Here is a 25,071-nt window from a genome sequence, read left to right as displayed (position 1 = left end):
TTGTGAAAATGGAGGTACAAGGCCCGATAGAAGAGACCTTCTGCATTCACGGAGGAGCAGTTGAAGTGATTACTAGTTGATATGGACATGCAAGTGGAAAAACATTGACTTAATTGAACGTAATAGGAAGGGGAATGCCAAAGCTATTGACATAATGTAATGCTGTTGCCACCTGCATCGAGAAGAGAAAATAACAATTCATATGGTATTCTACCACCAAGTCAAACTGAGTTTTAAAGCAATAATATTAGAGATGCTTAAGAGCAACCTACTAATGATTTTCCCAAGTGATTAGTTTGGCTGTAAAATGAATGCATGAATGAATGAATGAATCATTATTTCAAATGAAAAAACTATTTGAGTCTGGCCACTGGATATCTGTTTATGAACATGGAAAGTGATTGACACAGCTTTCAAAGATTACCCCTTCTGTCAAGGGTCAAGTTCTGACTTACACCTTTGGAATGGTAGAGAAAAATCAAGCAGCTTTGTCTTTCATCTTCCCGGGTGTAGGGGAGACATCTTTGAGCACTCCCAGCCCAGGAGAATTACAAAGCAGGCAAGAAGAAAGCAAAACTAGGAGTTGTGAGTAGAGGAGCTGGAGGGATGGGAGAGGAAGCTCCCCCCAGCCCGCCCTGATCTGCGGGGGTTCCTGCTTCTATTTAACTCTTCCCACTCCCTGGAAGGGACAGAATATGTTTTGTTTAGAGCCTCTGTTGTTGGGAATAATGACTTCTGCTTCAAAGCAGGGGGAAAATTATGTATTGGATGGATTACATGGAGAAAAACCATCTTATTGATTTTTCTCTCTGAATCTGCATTATGACAGGTCCACCTTAGGGAGAACACAAGAGGAAACACATTACTTACTGGCCTCTTTTTTTCCATTTTCTTATTCTTTATTCGTCCTTTCGAAGTAAAGGTGCTTAAGGTTATGGGTTTTTAAGAAAAACAAATGAACAGAGAATAGGACAGTAGGCACAGGTAAAGCCAAATGCTCGTGCTTATTAGGCTTGCTGTGCTTTCTTCACGGTGTGGCTGCTTTGGTTACTCGGGAGGCTGTCATTCAGCATACTCTGTGGATGGGCACGCGGTGTGGAAGCACCTGCTTTGATCACGTGTTACTGGTCGGCTTTCAGCAGCACCTTGCAGGTTGAGCAGATCATTGAGAGATTGAGTCCTTTACCTTTGTAACGAGGCAACAACCTCCATGAAAGTACCTGCCTTACGTTATAGGGGTGTTTCACCCGATCCATAGAGTCCAGAGGTTTATCTCCATTGCCAGCTCACTGGTGGCTTTTTTAGAGCAGTGCACTGACAGAACCTTGAGGAGAGTGAGGACAGGCACTGATTTTTATGAACTTCCCTATCTTCTTTCCGGCTAATACCAAGCCTGTCCTAAGTGCTTGATGGCGTGTTTCTTCCGAAGAAAAACTAAGAAGGCTTTTTTCCTGGTCGTTGGAAAGATAGAAAACAACTTAGGTGAACCTCTTTCTTTGATCTCCTTACATTTTAGGATTTCTGGGAAGACATTTGGTATTTCTGTCCCAGGTTTCCTCTTGCAGGTGGCAAAGACCTCGATGACCGTGTAGCCACGTAGCTTGTGCAGACCTAAATGTCTGTTGAGTCTAGACACAGAAAATTTTCAGATGGTGGTAAATCTCTCCATGATTTTGTGCAATTAAGATGCACCTAAAATTACCTTGTATTTATCTTTTGTTTTTATTTTTGTAATGTCACGTAACAAATAGACCAGTGGATCTTATGGGTTGCTGCACATTAGAGGCACATGGGGCACTTTTTAAAAAAATACCAAGACCTGGGTCCCACCCCAGAGGTTCTGATTCAGTTGACCTGAGATGGAACCTAAGCCTTAGGGACTTTAAAAGCTCCCCAAGTGATACTAATATGCAGGCAGATGTGAGAGCCACAGAAACAGAACACTGACCTTGTCTCATCTAGCCCCCCACCAACTTTTATGATTTATTCCAAGTTTCTAATAGTTACAAATATATATCTGCCTTGGCGAGTTAGGGGCATCATTTCCCCTTTCCTCCACCTCCTCTCCATCCCCCACCTCCTCTCCAGGACTTTATGTCCACTGGTCCCTGCCTCTGCAGCCTGACAGTTTCAAAATTTACAAGACTGCACTGCTGGTCCACCCACTGAAATAATTTTGAAAAAAAAGGAAACAGAGGAGACAGAGGTACTGGTCACACAGCTGTTGAATTTCTCAACACTTGGAATGAGGAGGTGATGATATATAGTGAACAAAACCCATTTGGATTTTTGCCAGGGTTCTGTAACGCCATAAAAATCCCTGGGTGGCCCTGGAGTCTCACAGCCAAGATGCCTACTTCTGCAAGAAATCATGGTTTAAGAAAGGAGAAAATGCACATACCAGAGTAGAAAGGGTACTAAAATGAGATTCTGTCTTGGGTCCAAGATTTGGGCTCCATTAATAAACCAGCCTGAGACCTTAAGCAAGTCGTACAAAAAAAATCTTAGCGATGTCTTTCATCACTAAGACGCCTTGATTCAAAGGGATCTACATCAATCTCTTTCCAGATGTCACAGAACCATGGAATTCTAGATCTGGAGGAGAGGTGTCTCTCCTGGAATTGTAGACAAGTTTCAGAACCTTGTGGTCATTTTATGCTGAAATCACCATCACTTAGCCATTGCACAAGGACATAGGCTATTCAGTCTACCTTCATATTACTTACGTTACTTCTGCATTTCTTCAGACTCAAGGGGCAGTTAGAATGTTGATGGAGAAGGAAGCCTGGAACCCACGGCTTAGTGACCATACCTGGTGATGATTTATGTGTGTTTGTGTATAACCTTGTTCAGTGGGAAACTTCTTAAGCTCTTTGAGAAATTATGCTGTAACATTTCCGAAGAATGGCTTTGATTTATCACCCACAAGTAAAATCCATTTACAAATTGTATTACCAAGCCATCTTGGGATATTCAGAATGAGTCTGTTGCCAAGAAAGGTGGCAGTTTTCCCCCAATGGTGAAAGATACTACATCCTATCTCTTATCACTAGCCATCCTCCTGTAATTTCTTTACTCTTAACTTTATACACTGCTTCTGTGATAAAATACAACTGTGCGTTTTTAATTACTCAATTTCTATACCATGAATGAATACCTTAGAAAAACTTAATTCCTTCATTCCACAAATATCTTTAACACTCCTCTGTCCTAGATGTGGAGATACAGTTGTATACAAAACGAACTCCTTACCTTTGTGGGGCATGTGTTCCAGTGGAGGGATTCAGATAAAAAAGGAAGTAGGGAAATAGTAGATATTAAATGCTAATCATTATGGGCACTATTTTATGATAACTACAGCCACATGTCTTTAAAAATAAGCTAGAGGGTATTTTAATGTATTTAAAGTATTTTCAAGGGACACCTGGGTGGCTCAGTTGGTTAAGCATCTGACTCTTGGTCTCAGGGTTGTGAGTTCAAGCCCTACCTTGGGCTCCATGCTGGGCGTGGAGCCTACTTTAAAAAAAAATNTGGGTGTGGAGCCTACTTTAAAAAAAAAAAAAAGGGTACTTTCAAGAATTAACATGAAACTGTTGGTTATATTCAATAAAGTTCAGAACCAAAGGAAATAGACTTAATTGAGGAAAAGAAAGGAAGGAAGGGAGGGAGAAATTTGAAGTAGGTATAGGTACTAGTCCTGGATGGTACTAGCTAGGACTATAAGCCATGGAATCTTTATCCATGGAAATGTTTGATATCAGATTTTTACCATCTTGACCTGTGAAAATAACTTCTTCATAGAAAAATAACTAGACTAGGTTGCCATTTGAAGTCTTTTTCAGCTTTATGAAACTGCCACTTTTAAATAATAGGTTAATTTTGTTTGCAGACATGCCTTAGTAAAAAAGTCAACAGCAGACTAAATTCATTAGCACCAACTCCAGCTGCCCTGGGTATGCCTCAGGTGTTCGGTTGAAGGCCGGCTTTTCCAGATAAAGCAAAGGCTTGTAGCTATCCATGGTGACAGGGAAAATCCCCAAAGTGCTGTCGAGAGAGAGCTAGAAGTGTAAGTGGTCATGCTAGAATATAGTTACTGCTTGCTGTATGATCTTTGTGCTGTGGGTTCTGTTTGCTTTGGTTTGGTTTGGTGTTTTAGCAGTGCCCTTAGCTTCCCTCCCTATTACTATGATGGAGAATGTAATGTATTTGCTGACCGTAATTGAAGCATTGGGAGACTTAAAAAATTAATACTGACAAATGATGAGGTATCAGAATTATGTAGACGTTTTCTTCTCAGTTGCCTCATTTATGAAAGCAGAGGACTTAGGCCACATGTTGTTAGAAGCCCCTTCCAGATTTGAGAGCCGGGATTTGAAAGATACTCAGGATACCCCTCCATTTGTCCAAATTTCCTCCCCGTCCGATGGATTTTAGTACAGGATAATGGTCCCCATCTAATGGACATAGAGACTAAGGTAGAAGTTATCCAAACTGCTTCTGAGATAGAATGAGCATCTGAAACTGTAAATGAACTCAGGTATATCCCTAGCTTTTTCCCAGAGATCATTTTTTTTTTCCTAGTGACTAGAGTCATGGATAAAAGGCCTCATTGAAGTAAAAACCTACCATTCAACTCCAGCTATAAACCCCAAATCAGGTGCTCCGGGAGCTGCTTAAGAGTGCTCTCATCTCCAGCACAGAGGCCCGCTTCTTGGTTTCCAGCTGTGAGCTGGTGGCCACTGGGTGAGAGACTGCTTCCCGGAGGTCACAAAAGAGGGGGAGTGGGGGAAGAGGTCCTTACCCGCTGATGCTGTGTCACAGACTGCTCACGTGAGGAGTGATTAAAAATCAGATTTTGACTGTGGATTTCATTTGAGGTGTTCCTCATCTGGACTCATCTATTCGCACCACCTTCAAACATGTGATACTGTGTATGATAACAAGGGAATTGATGCTTTTACGCTGCCAGTAGACTGTGGGTTAATTAATACTCTTGTTGGTAATGAAGCAAGGTGAAATGAAGTGAGACAGAGCCGAAGCATAAGGTCATTAACATACACTGATTAATAATGGAAATGTGGAAGTTTTCATTACCGCATAACCGATGGGCAAAGGGAGGTACATAATGGATGAAGATACAAGTAGGAGTACAGCATGCTTTCCAGGCACACAGTCCCTGTTTAGAATGAGAACTGATGATTGGAATGCCTTTCTTTTAATTGCATAATTTTCGTGTGGAGTCCACAGGAACTCTTCTAATCTTTGATGTTCAACTGTAAGTCTAGAGCACACCAGAAGCAAACCAAAATATTGTAGGGCTATGGAAAATTAATTTCAAGAGGATATGAAGATAAATAAGGGAAAATAAGATGCACGAGGAGCAATAATTAATTACCTGAGAAATGAAATCTTAAGCCTCTTGACTGTAAGAATGTTGAGAAACTTGGACATCTCAACAAGTTTCTAGACTTTGTTCTTTGAACACTTTTAAGAAAATATCAACCACTTTCTGATGGTTTGAGTGAAGTCCTTGTCCTAGAGCCTGGAGGTGAGATAGAGGGTCTTCGAGGGTTTCCTTCACACGATATTCTAAAAAAATTCACATGTGACTGTTGTTTTTATAAAGTCAGTCCTGGTGCTGATGTCCTCAACCTGTGAACCATGAGGGGTTTTCCACGTAATCTGAAGTCAGTATGGGAGACCTAAAAATGAATGGACTTTCTCCTTCATTCACCTCTGCATATTTTATTTGCTTTATTTCCCTTGTTTACATTTTATTTGCTTTCCCTTCACCTCAAATGCCCACTTTGACACGCTGTTGGGAAACAGTATTTCTTTATGGTTCAGCGAATTTCTAATTTCCTAGAATGGCTGGAGAATAATTTATTACAAATAATGAAATACTCTGGTACATGGAAAGTTGCCATAAGTATGTACATGAATTGTCAGTTTTCAAAGGATCTGAATATATAAAAGTACAATGCATTTTTAAATATAAACTATAGGGGCGCCTGGGTGGCACAGCGGTTAAGCGTCTGCCTTCGGCTCAGGGCGTGATCCCAGCGTTATGGGATCGAGCCCCACATCAGGCTCCTCCGCTGGGAGCCTGCTTCTTCCTCTCCCACTCCCCCTGCTTGTGTTCCCTCTCTCGCTGGCTGTCTCTCTCTCTGTCAAATAAATAAATAAAATCTTTAAAAAATAAATAAATAAATGAATAAATAAATATAAACTATAGAGGCCCTATCTGATCAGACACAAAGTTCCTGTAGAATCATGAGGCCCTGAGAGTCTTCAGCTTTATTATTGTGGGAATAAACTACTGGCTTAAATCTATCTAGTCTCTTTGACATCGGATGAAGGTGGCTTATGAAACACACATCCTCAGTGCAACTTGAATCTTCTCTCATAAAAATAAATTTGAGAAAGGTAACAGCTTTGTTCAGTTTTCATCTTCTGTCTCCCTAATGTATACCTGTTAAGAATCTCTATAGTACAGGGGCGCCTGGGTGGCACAGCAGTTAAGCGTCTGCCTTCGGCTCCGAGTGTGATCCTGGCGTTATGGGATCGAGCCCCACATCAGGCCCCTCCGCTATGAGCCTGCTTCTTCCTCTCCCACTCCCCCTGCTTGTGTTCCCTCTCTCGCTGGCTGTCTCTCTCTCTGTCAAATAAATAAATAAAATCTTTAAAAAATAAATAAATAAATGAATAAATAAATATAAACTATAGAGGCCCTATCTGATCAGACACAAAGTTCCTGTAGAATCATGAGGCCCTGAGAGTCTTCAGCTTTATTATTGTGGGAATAAACTACTGGCTTAAATCTATCTAGTCTCTTTGACATCGGATGAAGGTGGCTTATGAAACACACATCCTCAGTGCAACTTGAATCTTCTCTCATAAAAATAAATTTGAGAAAGGTAACAGCTTTGTTCAGTTTTCATCTTCTGTCTCCCTAATGTATACTTGTTAAGAATCTCTATAGTACAGGGGCGCCTGGGTGGCACAGCAGTTAAGCGTCTGCCTTCGGCTCCGAGTGTGATCCTGGCGTTATGGGATCGAGCCCCACATCAGGCCCCTCCGCTATGAGCCTGCTTCTTCCTCTCCCACTGCCCCTGCTTGTGTTCCCTCTCTCGCTGGCTGTCTCTCTCTGTCGAATAAATAAATAAAATCTTTAAAAAAAAAGAATACAATACAGGGACGCCTGGGTGGCATAGTCAGTTAAGCAGCTGACTCTTGGTTTCAACTCAGGTCATGATGTCATGGTCATAAGACTGAGCCCAGAGGTGGGCTCAGTGCTCAGCTGGGAGTCTGCTTCAAATTCTCTCTCCCTCTCTTTCCAGCTTGCTCACATGAGGGCACACTCTCCCTCTTTCTCAAATAAATAAAAGCTTAAAAAAAAAAAAATCTCTGTAGTACACCTTCTCAGTTTGGTACTAACTTATTTTTTTGTTCTTGTAAATTGTTTCTCTTTTTTTTTTGTTCTTTTAAAAGGAAAATGGGGGCACCTGGGTAGCTGACTCAGTCAAACATCTCCCTTCGGCTCAGGTCAAGATATTGGGATCTTGGGATGGAGCCCCACGTCAGGGCTCTCTGCTCAGCAGAGAGGCTGCTTCTCCCTCTCACTCTTCCTCTGCATTCTCCCTCCCTGTCACGCTCTCTCTCTACCTCAAATAAATAAAATCTAAAAAAATAAAAAGAGAATGGATTTCTGTTCCTTTAAAAAGAAATGCTGTTCTCAAATCTCCGAGTTTCTAAAACTACCATATTTTCCTTCCACAGTAAGTTTTGGGTGTTTGGACATATTTAATGTCGTACTTTAGTACAAACGCGGTTTTGTCGTGTCCAGCTTTATTTCCAGAAACTTGTTTAAATGTGTGATATCAGTCCGGCTTTTTTGGAGGAGCAAATTGGAAGGAACAACAGATTCTGAAATTCATGAAGACAAGATACTGTGTCAATAGAGTTGACAGTCTAGTAATTTTAGCAAGACCACAGTTTTACTGTAACATCAGCAGCTAAAGTTACTGGAGACTATTTGAGACAATGTTGAAGGGTGAAAAAAACTCTTCTCTTTCTCCTCTTTCTTTCTCTCAGAGATCTTCTGTGTCATCTCCCCAGACAGTTGAAAGATTTAAAGTGAGATCATCAGATGTCCTTGTTTGTATTTTAAAATGCTGGACCACTTTCATCAAGCAAAACTCGCATCCTATCAGAAAAAAAATTTTTTAAGTCATTTTTCTGTGTAAGAGTGTGTACTTCAGGTAGTCTCCTCAGTGTGAGGAAGAAATGTTAGTGAATGGCAATTTGTTGATTATAATCACTGCATGTTAATCTCTCACAGCATGTTTCAATCAAATTATTGCTTCATTGAAAGGGTGCAGTGCCACAGAATTGCTGTAATTGACAAGCACATGTCTGAAAGGAATATTCTTAGAGCAGGAGAATTTTTGCCTTTTAACATACCTATAATTGAGCCTTTTCTCATTTCTCTTTGCAGTCTTTCTCATTATAGCCTTCCCCTCCCATTTCCCATTATCCTCATTTTCTGCCCTTGGGGCTTTCTTGCTCTACAATCGAAACCATTCTTTTCATTCTGTTTGCAGCTTTTTGCCTTTTACATAAGGCTGCTGCTTGGCTGGCAGGCCTTCCCCCAAATCTTTCAATAAATATGAAATTAGGCAGAATTGTTAAATGTGAGTGAACAGAAAATGTGGAAAACTAAAAAATCTTGTAATCCCCAAAATATCTTATTGTAATCTGAATAGTGCTAGGAAATTATTTTTAGAGCAATTTTGTATCCTTTTCGCCTTCAGACTTACTGTTCTTGTCTGTTCTCTGCATTCAAGACACTTTGTGAATCTTCTAAATCCTTTAATCCTGTAAATGAGCTTCGCTTAGTGTGAAGATGAAAAGTACAAGTTAGAACTGCCTTTTGCATACCTGGCTGGGTATCTCTACTTAAATTCTCAGCCTTAAGTGAGCATAGTTTTTGGTGAAAGAGTTGTATACATCAGGACTCGATAGTAGGTCTAATATTAGAGCATCTGGAGTACTACTTCCATAATTACATCACTTTCAATGTGCCTTAAATATACTTGTTATGAAGAGAGATTTGTATGGTACTTAAAGCAAGTTAGGCTTTTTCCCCCTAAATTTTCTTCCTTGCTTGATATCTCAGGTTTTGTTTTTGTGTAGCAGGCTTAAAGATGCCATAAATAGTGCCACGTGTTTTGTTAAGAAAAAAGAATGAACACAGTGAAGATATTTTCATCCTAATTTTGGATCTTATTCTCTAGAGTTGCACATGTAAAACGTAGCCTCTTGTGTTGTTTCAGTTTGATCTGAATTTAAAGGCATTGCAAGCCATTTTTATTGACCACTGTGCTGACTTTTGTAAAAATATTTTAGTTAGCTCAAGTTCTGCCTGTGCTGATGGGCATAATGCAAGCGCACGTCTCAGGATTATTATGACAATTTCCTCTATTTTATGGTCTCCCAGGGAGGGTGTTTGTTCTTTGGAAAAAAACATGCAAAGCAAATGTGTCTTGATCAGCATATTTTAGAAATCCACAGTAGTTGAGATCAGGATAAATTCACAATACTTATCTCTCAGTAAATGTACTTTGCCCGCTTTTGATAATAGAGACACTTGAGAAGCAGACCACTTCCTTCTCATGTGTTTGAGCTCCTAAGAATTTTCTGTGTATAAATATATGTATTATTTATTATTAGGCCTGGCTGCGTGTAACAGATGGTAACTTAGACAAGGTATACATATACTGCTCTCTCATGTGAGAATAAAAATAGAGAAATGCAGCATAGAGCTGGTAAGGCCGCTCCAAAGTCAGCCAGGACGGAGATTCCTTCCAGCTTTTTGCCCCAGTGTCCCTGGAGTCTGACCTTCATCTCATAAACCAAGAGGGATGCTAGCTAGCATCACAGTCCAGGTAGCAGGACGGAGCAAGTCAAGAATACACCTGTACATCACACATGGCTTCAGCTTTTATCCCATGGACCAAAACTTAGTCGTAGCACATCTAGCTGCAAGTGAAGCTGGGAAATACACTTCTTGGTGTTAATATATGTGAAAAGTGGGGACGCCTGGGTGGCTCAGTCGGTTAAGTGTCTGCCTTCAGCTCAGGTCGTTATCTCAGGGTCCTGGGATCAGTCCCGCATCCAGCTCCCTGCTCAGCAGGGAGCCTGCTTCTCCCTCTGCCTGCTGCTACCCCTGCTTGTGCACGCTCTCTCTGTGTCAAATAAATAAAATCTTTAAAAATATATATATGGGGAGAGCAATATGGCCAAGAAAAAGCAAAGTTTGATTCCTAAGAAATGAAAAATGGCATGGAATTTTATAAATGGAAGCTTATGTTAGTTCGTTTTGATACTTTCGATCCCAGGCTATAATTTTATTTCTGTCTCTTCAAAGAAATTTAAATATATTGTGATTTAAAGCATTGTATAATGGGGCACCTGGGGGACTCAGTTGGTTAAGCATCTGACTCTTGATCTCAGCTCAGGTCTTGATCTCAGGGTCGTGAGTTCAAGCCCCACATTGGGCTCCACACTAGGCATAGAGCCTACTTGTAAACAAACAAACAAAACAAATTTAAAAAAATAAAGCATTGTATAATCATTTTATAAAGCCTATAATTAGCTTTTATAGCCTTCTGAAAACTGAATTTTGACAATAATCTCATGTATTATTAATGTGCAAAGAGTACTTAACTGAAAGTACCTTTCTCATGTCTGATTTGAGCCACTGAATTCATGTTTGAGAATTCTGCATCTTTCACTCCAGAATTCTCTTTACAAGTTGTTAGAAATACTTTTCATGGGGCGCCGGGGTGACCCAGTCGGGTAAGCGTCTGCCTTTGGCTCAGGTCATGATCCCAGGGTCCTGGGATTGAGCCCCATGTCTGGGGCTCCCTGCTTAGCAAAGAGTCTGCTTCTCCCTCCCCCTGTTCTTGCACTCATGAGCACTCTCTCTCTCCCTTTTCAAATAAATAAATAAAATCTTTAAAAATATATTTTTTCCCAAAACATATGAAACATATACTAAAAAATATTTCCTATGTTATGACTTTGACTAAGCTTAACAATAGCACACATTAAATTTGTTCTCATAAAAAGAGCTTGTAGTATATAACTATATTATTATATGCTTGGTGATATTTCAGAACTCTTATGTACCCGTTATGTAGCTGCTGTGTGGGTCACATCACCATGACTCATGTGATTTCAATGCTAGGAGAAAGGCCTAAGGATGTTCTTAGGTGTGCAAGTAGTACATTGATTCTGAAACAAAACAAAACTGACTTCTTAGAACCGTTTGAGACAAAGGAGTTTGTATGAATGCCTTTAGCCAAAAAGACAAAAATACCTTAACCAATGACAGTTAATACATGTTTAATGACTTGATTACCCAGATGTTGGAGTAGTAGGCATAGGGGATCACTGAGGTGAGGAACAGACAAGACTTTGATGTGGAAGTCAGTTTTTTTTTTTTCTTTTAGGAAAGGACAGAATAAAATGTGCCTAATGATTCTCAGTGTCTGTAATGTTTAATATGGAGAAGTTTAGAAGGAAAGGAAGAGTTTTATGGTTTGACCATTTTAAAAAATTGTTTGTTTCTGCCTTTACACTTCAACTTTAAAAAATATAAATATGTATAAATGGCCATTAAAAGATCTTAAAAATGGGGTGCCTGGGTAGCTTTGTTGGTTAAGCACCTGACTCTTGATTTCAGCTCAGGTCATGATCTCAGGGTTGTGGGAAGGAGCCCATCTTGGGCTCCATGCTGAGCGTGGAGCCTGCTTAAGATTCTCTCACTCCCACTCCCCCTCCCCCATGCTTGTACATGTGCTTTCTCTCTCTTTCTCTCTCTCATTCTCTCTCTCTCAAAAAAAAAAAAAAGAGATCTTAAAAGCATTAGGAGTTTGTGGCCTGTCCTAATCCTTCCATGTGACTGTCACTTCTACCTTTAGAAGAGGAAGTTGGCTGATCCTCATAGCTATTTGCTATTTACCAAGTGTTTGCTAGAAAACAAAAATGCAATTTGAGTAGGAATAAAGGAACTCCAGCATGCTGGTGTATAGATGGAAAACGACTTTATAGGGGTGTTTTTGGCGATTCAAAAATAAAAAGACTAAGTTCCTCTATCTGTGGCACTTCTCCCTTGCCGGAACAGGACTCTGTGACTTTCCTGCACATATGGACCATTTGGATTCACAGGCCCAGAAGAGCAGGGTGCAGTGAAATCCAGAGTTGGGGATCAGCCCACCTTGGGACCTAGGCCCCTTCTGATACTAACTTCCAACAACTCAGTGGTTTTTCACCCTCCTTAGCTCAGGCTCGGTGTCGTCATGCCACAAAGAGATTATCAGACCTGCCTCCTAGAGAGAATATGAGGAGGAGAGATCGTGTGGATAAAGCTTCTGGTACAGCACACAGTGTGTGGTCAGTAGAGGTGGCTGTTCCGGTTATGTGCAAAGGGAATAGCTACTGTCTTCCCTTCTCTACTTGTCCTTGTTGCCCATCAAAGCTGTCGTTGGCTTCCTGGTGCACACTAAGGAATAGGTGTGGTTCAGAGCAAATCTGGGGCTCTCTAGGGCTAAAATGTGTGCTGGGTGTGGGTGGGGGTAGAGGTTTGTTCAGACATTCCCATGCACAGTATTCATCCTGGGGCTTGTAGCCTGCCATATGTGGTCCTTTTATGATTACGTTCAAACCCTGTGAAAGTTGAGGCCTTAAAACTTCACCTTCTCCATGACAGTAAGCACAGTGTTCGACCCCAGGCAGTAGGTGTTCAGGCAATGGTTGTGACCAAACCTTTCTTCGTGACCCTAAAGCACTGCTCTCCCTCTCACCTGTGAGAAAACAAGCAGCTATGTGTTAGTGAAAAGAACTCCAGGGGCACTGGGTGGCTTAGTCAGTTGGGCATCTGCCTTCAGGTCAGGTCATGATCCCCAGGGTCTTGGGATGGAGTCCCGCAACGGGGTCTCTGCTTGGTGGGCAACCTGCTTTTTCCTCTCCCTGCCTCTGCCAACTTGGGCTCTCTCTCTCTCTGTCAAATAAATAAATAAATAAATAAATAAAATCTTAAAAAAAAAAAAAAAAAGAACTCCAATGACTGTTCTGGAACCCAGAGCACAAAGGTGTTCCCTGCTATCAGTCACTGGATGAAATATTTGTCCTAGAAATATTTTTAAACATGGGCTACATAGTGAAGTAAGGTTTCTAATATTGGACGTTTTCAGTTTGTGTAAGATCTTGTGCCAGCTTGTTTAGAAAGAGGCTTAGGTTTAATTGTGTTTAATTATTTTTTAAAAAGATTTCATTTTTAGGGGGCACCTGGGTGGCGCAGTTGTTAAGCATCGGCCTTCGGCTCAGGGCATGATCCCGGCGATCTGGGATTGAGCCCCATATCAGGCTCTTCCACTAGGAGCCTGCTTCTTCCTCTCCCACTCCCCCTGCTGTGTTCCCTCTCTCACTGGCTGGCTGTCTCTGTCAAATAAATAAATAAATAAAATCTTTAAAAAAAAAAAAAAAAGATTTCATTTTTAAGTAAGTTCCACGCCCAACATGGGGCTCAGATTCACAACCCCTAGATCAAGAGTCACACACTCTACCAGCGGAGCCGGCCAGGCACCCTAGTTGTGTTTAATTTAAACTAGTGAATTGGTAGAGTATCTTTTTATCTTTAATATATCTAATTATCCTTCTTAGCTTTAAATTAAGACAGTTGACTATTGCTCAACTTGGAGGAAAATAACTTCTCTCTCATAGCTCTAGAATTTCTTAAGCCGAAACAAAAAATAAATTTTACTCATCTGAATTCAGTGATAATGATTCACAGTGACCAGGGTGGAAAATTAACATTCAGAATGGTGATATATTTCAAGTTTTGGAAGCAAGCTGGTAATAGAGATTCTTCTTGGTGCTCGGGAGATAAAAATATCATACCTTGTCCTAAGTTGATTCCAGTCTTAGAGTTAGTGCTTCAGATAACCATGCCCCAGACTTCTAATTTGAGGTTTAATGTTTAAATTAATTTTTTCTTTGTTTCATGAAATTTTGGAATGTTGAATTGACAAGCCCTTAGGAACACAGTTTGTGTCTTTAAGAATGTATTGTGTGATGGTAATCGTACCAGATGGAGCAGCTCCGAGAGTCTATTGTGCTAGACTGAGTGACTCCTGCAACTGGGTATTAATTTTTGTTGGTAGATGCTGGCAGATTGGTATCGAAGGCTCCATACCCATGACACTTCCCACGTTCTGATCTATACTGTTAAATGATACTTGGATTGATCAGGAAGAATTGCTTCCTCCTGGCTAATTTGTGAGAGCTACTGCTGTTACTGATCAGCTGTGTAACACCTGCTGGTAGAGTGTTTGGGGAAAAAGAGTGTGATGGATGGTGTGAGGTCCGATTATCAGAATGTCCTTAGTTCCTTTCAGCCTAACTCAGGTATACCCCTAACATTGCCCTAACATTTTTCAAGGGGCATCTGTCCGTCAGACAGAGACCATCCACACACCAAATCCTATGGCCTTTGGCGGATGAAGGCTGATGAACATCCCTCCAGCAACTTTGCACACTCCGGATCCGCTTGCCTTTCCGTCATCCTTTCTTGTTGGCTTCTGTTACATCTGTGTCTCCCTGTTCTCCTGTTTTTCTCTCTTTTCCCCCTTTCCTGAACTCATCTTTCTCTTAGCATTGCCCAAATGTGAACATACACCCCAGCTCAACCCTCAGTCCCCACTTACACCTCCCTAGGACTGTACCTGACAGTTTATGTTGTCCAGGCCACTCTCTTTGTACCCTCTTTAAATAGTAGCTCCCATAATCACCCAGACCTCTTTAGCAAGCTCTGGTCTTTGAGAGTTTTGTCCAGTATCTTCACTTAAAGTAACCTCAGGGTACTCAAGCTCAGTGTATTTAAAAGTAAACTCATCTTCTCTCTCCTTATTTTTCCTTTATCCAGTCTGACTGTCCTGATGCCCCAAGTGCAATCTCTATCTCTTGTCATTTCTCCTCTTGAAAATTTCCATTCACTTCCCTTTTCCTATAGAACAAGCCGCAGGCTTCTTGCTGTAGGGCTCAAAGACCCTCCAGGAATTGGTTCCAACCTAGTTTACTTTGCAGTTATACATGTGATCCCTTCTATTACTGTTTCAAACTATACCATAGACCAAGCCTTCTAAAACTCACCTGTCCACAGACTGCTAATAAGAACTGAAGCCAATGGGGGCAGAACCGTGATAAGCTGCAGAGTGCACGCTGCATGAAAAGGGCAATTCAGCACGAAACCATGTTGCCTTATGAGATGCGGGCCTGGTGCTGCCAGAACTTCTAATTTTTATGTGTCGTTTCGCTTAAAGATTAATTTATTTATTTCAGAGAGGGGGGTGGGGGGCAGAGGGAAACAATCTCCAGCAAACTCCCCACTGAGTGTGACCCTGACTCTGAGATCAGGACCTGAGCCAAAATCAACAGTAAGATACTTAACCGACTGAGCCACCCAGGCGCCCTCAGATCTTCTGATTTTTAAATATTGTCATATAACGACAAACACCTTTAGGGGCTAGACAAGGCCCAGAGGCCACAGGTTTGTGTCACAGCCACAGACACACACACAGTCACTCCTTTGCTCACATTTATTTCACTTCTTCATCCACCAGTTCTTCTTAGAAGTTCAGGGGTGATCTCACATGGCACCTGTTAGGTAAAACCTTCCGTGGCATGTTGGAGTTTCCTTCATCCCTTAGAACATTTATGATTGGTGCTGCCCAGTTGAAGTATTGCCTAATTTAGTTCATTTCATGGGGATAAACTTTCTGACTAGTTATGAGCTCGAAGCCAGGGATCACTCTGTATTTTCTTGTCTCTCACCCCAAATCCCTTAGCAAATGCCTCTGATAGAGTCAGTTCTTGGTACTCAGTGTTTCTTGGCTGATTGGTAGCTCTTGGAGAATTGGGACAGGATCTGAATATTGTCTTATGAAAGTAAGAACAGGTGGTACTTATTGAGTGCCTAATGAATATCAGGTTCTCTGCCCAGTGCTTTAGATACACTATTTAATCCTGACTGCAATTCTGCTAGGTGTGGATATGATACCCACTTCATAGCTGACTTAACTAAGGCCCAGAGAGGTTCAGGACTGAGCCTAAGGCTATCCAGGTAGAAATTCAGTTCTCTGATCTCCTTAGTACTTTTCACACTGTTTTCTAAGCTTCCCAGCAGGTTTAGCAGACACATGCATGAGCCACAAATGGATTGTAATTATAATCGTGCCTAGACGTGGAGAGCACTAACGGCTGGGACAGCAGGAGCTCATGGGGCCTGTCACCTCTCTTCCCACCCAGGGTGACTTGCAAACATGACCTTAGGTGTGGAGAACGTGGGCAAGCACTGGGTTTATTAGTCTGTAGTCTGTCTAGTGACATTTTTAAAAGGCAGCATGTGGAATGTAATATAGTTCAGAACATAATTCCTGTTGTGTTCAAATCATTTTTTCCCAAAGAATGATGGGATTCCAAAACCAAATTTTTCAAGTCACAGTAAAAATAGATTTCATTATTTGAAGAGTGCTGGCCAAGCTCTTGTGTGTAGTAAGCTCCTGTCATTAAAGAGGTGACTTTTAAAGTTTGATGTAGAAACAGCATTAAGTGAATAAGCATTTCTTATGTAACCAATAAGGAAAAATAAAATGAGATCTCAAGATTTGGTCATTTTAGAATGGCTAAGCAATACTCTGGTGAATTGTAAAAATATGCAGGAATAGAGTGAATTTAAAAGCTGTGGTAAACAGCCGCATTTAAGGTCATGAATATTGCTTGCAGAAATGTAAAATAAACTGAGAAAAAAGCATAGCTCTTAACAGCATAGCACTTTAACCTATGTTTCAGAGGTGAACTTTAATTTTTTTTAATTGGTGCTTAATCAAATTACATGGTACATTTTGGCACTGCTTCTCAAAAAATAATGGCAAGCTGTCATATTCCAGGACCAGAAACAAGACCTTTTTTTTTTTTTTAAGATTTTATTTATTTATTTATTTATTTGACAGAGAGACAGAGAGGGAACACAAGCAGGGGGAGTGGGAGAGGGAGAAGTAAGCTTCCCGCCAAGCGGGAGCCCGATGTGGGGCTCGATCCCAGCACCCTGGGATCATGACCTGAGCTGAAGGCAGATGCTTAATGACTGAGCCACCCAGGCACCCCAAGAAACAAGACCTTTCAAGTACAAAGTTTCTCTTGGCCTCTCGAAATAAAGTTTAAGTAGAACATACTTTAAAGTGCCTTAAATTCCATTGCATCTGAAGTAGAAATATAGGTGAAACAAAACTGCTATCAGTACTTTAGGGAATATGAGTCACTGTAGAAATGTTGAATATTCATATTACCATACTTATATAGTGACTATAGGCAGTTGTCTGTCAAAATTCTTATCATTTGCTTTCTTGGCAATTCACTTGGCATTAAGCTTAGACCTTCTTGAAACATTTAGATCAGTTCCTCTGATTTGATTACATTTACATAACAGAACCCTATAAAAAGGATCTGTACCAAACCAATTACTAGTCTACCTGACACAAGTCTAGGATGCTCTAGAAACACTTGTGTTTTACAGAAATAAGTGGAAGTTTTTAGTGCTTGAGACACTTAAAATGAGAAAATATCTTAATATCTGCATAAAAGAAAAATACATTCAAGTAAAATCAAATGAAATGGACAATTCTTTTCTTATACCTTGAAATTAAAACAGTAAGAGATGAGAGAGAAAAGTCCTGTATTAACATCATTATGGTAAATAGTAGATTTTAGAGTCACTTCTATCAAATGTTTGACTTTATTTATTTATTTTTTTAAGATTTTATTTATTTATTTGACAGAGATAGAGACAGCCAGCGAGAGAGGGAACACAAGCAGGGGGAGTGGGAGAGGAAGAAGCAGGCTCATAGCAGAGGAGCCTGATGTGGGGCCCGATCCCTTAACGCCGGGATCACGCCCTGAGCCGAAGGCAGACGCTTAACCGCTGTGCCACCCAGGCGCCCCCAAATGTTTGACTTTAGATGTTGACTACATCTTGATGTATTTTATTTCAAGTAAACATAGTGCTTAAAACTGTAATAGTATCTGCTTACCAGTTTTGATTGTTATCAGGATGTTTCTTTTATACGGCAAGAGTACTTCCTATATTTAAAAAGCCACAACGTAAATATTCTTTTACTTGGGGGATTGGGGGGGGTATTCCCAAAAGGATGGCTGAATATTTTTATCGGTGATGAGCCAAGAATTTGGGATTAGATTTAGTGATTGATTTAATGAACAGAATTTCAAAGGAAAGGTTTTTGTCTATTAATACCTAGGTATTCACTGAGTTAGAAAGCAAAATGAATATATCTTTTTATTCAGAAGGTTAGTGTATATGGCAACTATGAATTTGTTTAAATGAAAGATACTTTTATACACAAAGGTGCTTTTCTGCCGAGTCTTAAATTACTGTTAATTAAGCACTATATAAAATAATAGATAATTATAGTGTTTTAATATGGATGCCAGAGGATGTGCTAGTCTTTCTAAATGGCTGTTGTTGGCTAATAGTCGTCAGGGGATCATTTATATAGCCATTGTGGTTCTAAAAATATCTCTGAATACCATGGGACAGCCTTTTTTGATACATGGCTATTATAAAATGCATTTTTATTTGAAGTGTGTCATTTTGATTATATCATTCAATTACTTTCATGCACAGCAAAAAAAAAAAAATTGCCAATGCTGAGAAAGAGTAAGGGAAAGCTCTTTATGTAGAGAAAAATTTCGTAACAATATGGTAGTTAAATAGGGTAAGATTTGAATCAAGGGTATTGGGGATCTGCTCCATTCATGAGGGTTTTTAGCGGTTCAGTAGGACTTTAACTGGAGATGTTTTTATGTAGCCTCGTTGTTTTTATTTTAATTAATATTTCTATGGCAAAGAGATAATTAGGTAAATGCTGTTGAATATTAAATATGGTAGTAGCTTAGGGGAAAGCATTTCTGGGTCAAAGCCCTTAACAAAATATTGTCATATGTGAGCTCATTAATTGAATTGAATGCCAAATGGTTTTGCCACCATATAAACCAGACTCTAGTCACTCAGCTCATTATCCAAGGCTGTTCCAGAATGGAATGACTGGTTATGTCAAAGTTTAATGGCATTCTTTTTCATCTCAGTTGCTAATGGAGTAAATTTTGATTAGAGAATAGTTCCAACCTCCTTAAATCTGCTAAGTGTAAGAACATTCCAAGAGTCTGAACCTAGGTCCCATCAAGCATTTTGAATGCTGAATGTGTGAGGTCCTCAGGGCTTGCACCCAGTGGCTTCTGTGTACCGTCGGCTCTGATCGGTAAGGGCCCACAGAGAACCCTAAAATAGATGCCAGGCTGCTCTGTGGTTCTGGCTGCCTGTATCTCACATTGAAGGCAAAAAAGACTCCATCTCTAATGAGAGCAGAGAACTCGAGGATGTTTGTCAACCACATTTAGTACCGAGCAGCATTAGAATTGGTGAACATCCCTGTTCAGTAGTGTCCCAGGGTGATGGTTTTCAACTTGTCTTTCAAAATATCCTAGGGGTTCAGACATGATGCCATTGTTTGATTTTTCTTGAAACTATTTTAAAAACTGTGAAGAAAACACACAAAGCTTCAAACTGTGTATTTCAAGGTTTTCATTAGGATAACCAAGCTATGAACTTCTGCCAGGTTTAACTAGTTTTGGGGGCAGATCTTAGAATACAGTTTCTCCTGCCTTTTCGTGCAGGTGAATATTTGAAACTGCATGGAATCTTTCCTGTGAACTTGGAAATTATGGTGGAGGTCACAGCTTGCCAGTAACTGGTAAACAGGGCGTCTAGGAGAGAGCTCCCAGATCTTCTGCAAGTGCAGGCTGTGCGAGTGCTCTCACACTAAATTGTCCAGCCAGCCACACTCCCACAGTTATGTTCAGCACAGAGCTGTAGAGCTCTATACCGGGCTCTTCTTTCCCTTTACACACTTACAGTAGATAGGTCTTATTTTATGCCTAGCAAGCCCCAGACACATCTGTTTGAGAACTTACTTTAGCTGGAGCACTGACTGTTAGTGTATTGTGGTATGATACAACATTGTAAGTGTAGGGCTTATTTTACATCATAGGTGCCATTAGTCAAACTTTTTTTTTAAATAAGGAATACTGTTATTTAGCATAAATAAGTAAATGTCTTTAAAAAAAACCTTTCTTAATACTCTTCATTAACATCTCTGGTTCATTTCACTTAAGGGCATTTTGCAATTAGAAAGCAAGTTTGTTTTTTTTTTAACATGACCATTTGCAACCACTTACTGGTGTAAATTAGGATTATCTTGATGTTCGGCTATCAAACAAAACAATTAAGCAGGGGCAGCTGATATACGACTGGAGATGCCATTCACTACCTCTTTATATCAGAGTTTTGTGTTTGTAAACATAGACTTGTTTTGCCTTGGTCAGCTTTTACAGTAAATATTATTGGTTATTTCTAAAAATTCTGTAATTTTTTCAGTCTTCAACACAACCTGCAGAGCTCTATCCGGGGCAGTTCCTTCTGCTTACACACTTGTATAGCTCTTGGAGAGCATAAATGCTTCTGCGTATACAAGCTCATTATTCTTGCAACTGATTAATTACTGTTTCAAATTACTGGAAATCTATGTCCAGGATGTAAAAGAAATGAAAATGAAATCATATAGTAAAATGAATTTTAAGTTAAGGAGGTTGGATAAAGACAATTATGGCAAGAGCTCTACTTTGCATTCTGCATGTAATTTTTTCTGTCAATTTGGAAAATATATTGGGGGGTCAGAGTTTACCTGTTTAGCTGTTCCATATTACATGTAAGCTGGACTTTTCCAAGAGCACTCAAGGCCAAGAGGCAATAAAAATCAAAACTGTTTTTGTCAGTGAGGAGGTTAGGGGATTGGGAAGGAGTATATTGTGATATATTATACCTGCTCCCCAATTTTAATGGGACTTAGCTCTGTCTCTGTCCACAGCAGTAACAACATCACCCACTACTTTCCCAGCTTCTTACAGATGCATTTGAGAGAGAAAGGTGAATAGCCTTGGAACCTGATATGTGTCCTCTAAGTTTTATTATCCATTGTTCTTGCCCTAGACTTAGGTAAATGGCTTTAGAAAGCCTTAATTTATTAGAACATGCAGGCTTCATTCCCTGTAGGACTGGAGTATATACCCCAGAAATACTATAAAATTTATTCTTAAAAGGACAGTATTTATGCTTTGGTTTTCCATAACATCTTTCCCCACAAAAGTCAATGATGTTTTAGGGAGTGAGAAAGATGACAAAAGTATGTTTAGAGAGGGGCGCCTGGGTGGCACAGCGGTTGAGCGTCTGCCTTCGGCTCAGGGCGTGATCCCGGCGTTACGGGATCGAGCCCCACATCAGGCTCCACTATGAGCCTGCTTCTTCCTCTCCCACTCCCCCTGTTTGTGTTCCCTCTCTCACTGGCTGTCTCTATCTCTGTAAAATAAATAAAATAAAATCTTTAAAAAAAAAAAAAGTATGTTTAGAGAGCCTTGCAACAAAAAAAATAATCTCATTGCCTGAGGTATTCTGTGTAAGGAGTTTAAAAAATCTTAACTTCAATAAATAATGTATTTTGTGGCTAAAATTCTCTTACCCTAACCCCTCCCACACCCACCACCCTTTATCATATTTCTGCCTCACACGCTGTTTGAGAGCGGGGGTGAGCGGTTGCCCTTCTTATCACTGGTGTGCTTACCTTGTGTTTGTTTTTCTTTCTTTGCAGAGACCCTCCTTGATGACTTCCTTCTCACATACACTGTCTTCATGACAACTGATGACTTGTGCCAGGCGCTGTTGAGGCAATATCCTTCATTAACTTCAGGACGCTGTGTCGGCTTCCTCTCAGACAGATGTCTCGCATTAGGAATTAACTGCCTTTCTTAATTTACTCAGCCCCTGTGTAGCGTGTGGATATGTTAAATATTAATGTAATGATATCCAAGGTAAAAGATGAAACAGAACAGACAGGGGAAACTGGAAGGCAGGGCTGCTGTTTTCACCTTCTGGGTTGTGGGTAAATTGTACTGTTTGTATTACGTTTTCTTCAAATGTGGGTCTCAAGACTTGAGAAATCTCGAGGTAAGTTTGGCCACTGGGTAAAGCCCAGAGTCAAGAGGTTGAGTGGACGGGCAATAAGTGAACTTGTAAGACAATCAGGCGGTTAGTGCCAGGGGACTTGGGCAGGAAAATGTATGTACGTGATACCATATTTCTTTGCAAGTGTCCTGGGGCAAGATGAGCCCTCCCCCACGTGGGAGGTCGAAATCCCCCCCTTGGAGTCAATTGTCATCTTTTCAGAAGCTTTGTGAAGACATGTGCTGTTAGAATGACAGGTGTGATTAGAAAGTGAATCACCAATTAAGGAAGCTTTACGATTTGATAGATGAAAGGCCAAAAAGCCAAGCCAAGTAAACTGACTCAGAGACTCCACATGGGCTGCTTGACTCACAATTTGCAAGGAAGGTGCTTCAGAAGCATTTAAGAAGCCTGTTAACTATTAGGTATTTGTCAGACCAAACTGAAGATTCCTCTAGAGCCTAGGTGAACATTTTTAGGAAGACGAAAAAAAATTTTTTTTGGCATATGCCTGAGTTTTATTGAGCCCTAACAGTAATGGTCTTGGTAATATTCTTTTCCTGTTAAATAATTGTTATATTTCCCCCCTATTTGATAGCCTTTTCCTGCTTAAAAGAATACCGTAGAACTCCATAAAGGGCATAACTGAAATAAAGTCTCTCTTAATAAATATATAAACCAGAAATCATGATTACTTGTTAGTGCTTTGCTATGTTCATATGGCCACGCAAAGCTACAGATCTTGGGAAGCTTTTTGAACCAGTTCATACAACTGATCTTGAAACATTATTCATTTTGAATTTGGAGAATTTAAAAAACAGATTTCTTCCACAGCTTCCAAGTGGGTGTTACTAAAAAATTCTGCAATAATTACGAGGTTTTCAAGTTCTCCTTCTTTAACAGTGTTCTAGAAAAATAACTATGAGCTAATTTCGTCTACATTTTAATGCAAACGGCTTTTCAAAAAGTATTACCATCTATTAAACCATATAGCTTGTTTCATAACAAATGGATGCCTTCAAACCATTGTTTTTAAATATGATCCTAGTACAGGTGCCTGGGTGGCTCAGTCAGTTAAGCATCCAACTCTTGATTTTGGCTCAGGTTGTGATCTCAGGGTCCTGAGTTCGGGCCCTCCATTGGGCTCCGCGCTAGGCGTGGAACCCACTTGAGATTTTCTCTCTCTCTTTCTCTCTGCTCCTCCCTACACCCTTCTCTCTTCAAATAAGTAAGTAAATAAGTAGATAAATAAATAGGATCCTAGTATTATTTGTGATTATTATTTAATTAATGCTCATAGAATTTCCCTGAAGAATCTCTAAAATTTCACTTGGATATGACCATGTTTTGAGTCTTTGACTAAGACATTTTCTACAGACGTTTAGTTCAGATTCTTAACAGCCTTTTTACTAATTATCGAAACTCATGAAATCCATACTCTGCTTTTTGTGAAATAATATTAACCACAAACAAAAATATGGCATCCATATTTAATTTGAGAGATTTTTATGTACACCTTAGTGAGGCTATTGTATATATCCCATACCATTGCCTTCTGAGGAGTGGCCCGAATTATTTTTTGTTTGTCTCCTATTGCTTTCAAACATTATTTATAGATTAGAGCCATTTATGCTGTGTTTGGGTATCTTAGATGGGTACTGTTACTGTGGTAGAATTTTGTACTTTTTAGCTTTTCTCATCATAAAGAGCATTAGGTAAGCTCCCAGCCTCAGGCTAGCTAACGTTAAGTGCTCTACACTGAAGGCATAACTGTCGTCCAGTGCCTTCCCATTATTCCCCTCCTCTGGCTACATTTATAAATAAGTATAATCTAGCAAGGGCAAAATGTGTAGGAGTGAACATACCCTGATAAAACAGAATAATCCAAATGTTAAATTTAATCAGTAAATGTTTTTTAAAAGTATGTCTTAGTGTGAGAACAAGATGAAGCAAATAAGTGGTAGCAACTGTGAATGGAGAAGGGCCGTTGAAGTTTCAGGCCCTGAAGTGGCTCTGCCCTGCAGGTCCGTAATTGCAGAACGGAGATGCAGTGGTAATAAAAAGCTCACTTCCTGACTTACACGTTGCTGACCTAAAAGAAAGAAATTGTTAGTATTTCCTGATTTTCTAGGTTTTCTTCTTTATATTGGTTAGGCCGTGATAGTCACGGGAAAAGAAGAACATTTGTACAAGTGGAAATAATGTAGGCTGTAAATAACAGATCCTTTGTATATTTGCCTGAGTGTATTTCACATGTAGAAGTCAAAAAAATCAAATGTCCTGAATGTATTTTTGCAGGTTGGGGAGACAGTGACTAAAACATGTTTTGAAATATTTACAAAGGCGGACATCGATATTCCTATTTTACAGTTGTGCATCAGCATTGAAGAGTGGGGAATCCTGTCCAGAACCCCAAAGCCTACCTGTCTTTGGCATCATAGCTTTTCCTTTTCCTACATAACTTTCCAGTGTGTCCAAGATTGTCAGAAATGAGAATTTGGGGAAGAAAAACACTAGGTTGGTTTGGAAAATGCCAGTCTTCTGCTCGTTCCAAGGCTTTAAGCACATTGCTTTTGAGGTGGTTATTTTTGTGTAATTTGAACAGCACAGCTAACCACTGTTAACTTTCAGTATTTATCACTCCAGATGATGAAATTTTTCTTATAAATAAGCATAGTTAATAGAAGTGGATGATCCCAACATATTTTCTTACTTGCTTTTCTACTCGACAATACATTGTGAATGTTCACTCTCAGTAAATGCACTACTGGACCATCAGTTTGATGGCTGTAGATTGCCTGTTAATGGATATGTGATAATTTAATTATCCACAGTGTTTGATGCATTTAGGTTATTTGTATTTTATTTTTTTTTTATTC

At 40.0% G+C, this 25,071-nt stretch overlaps 1 protein-coding gene across 4 annotated transcripts in view; it reads left to right on the top strand.

Moving 5' to 3' along the window:
- The window catches only part of RAPGEF5 (Rap guanine nucleotide exchange factor 5), a 188,933-nt gene that overhangs the window by 124,382 nt on the left and 39,480 nt on the right, over positions 1-25,071 (top strand). For all 4 annotated transcript variants that reach the window (XM_034669071.1, XM_034669058.1, XM_034669076.1 and 1 more), the window contains one exon: positions 21,840-21,918. In XM_034669071.1, the coding sequence (XP_034524962.1) occupies positions 21,840-21,918 (79 nt within the window). The remainder of the gene's footprint in view (positions 1-21,839; positions 21,919-25,071) is intronic.

This window comes from Ailuropoda melanoleuca, chromosome 1, assembly GCF_002007445.2.
Source record: "Ailuropoda melanoleuca isolate Jingjing chromosome 1, ASM200744v2, whole genome shotgun sequence".
Taxonomy (NCBI): Eukaryota; Metazoa; Chordata; class Mammalia; order Carnivora; family Ursidae; genus Ailuropoda; species Ailuropoda melanoleuca.
This window is presented reverse-complemented; position numbering and strand designations above follow the sequence as displayed.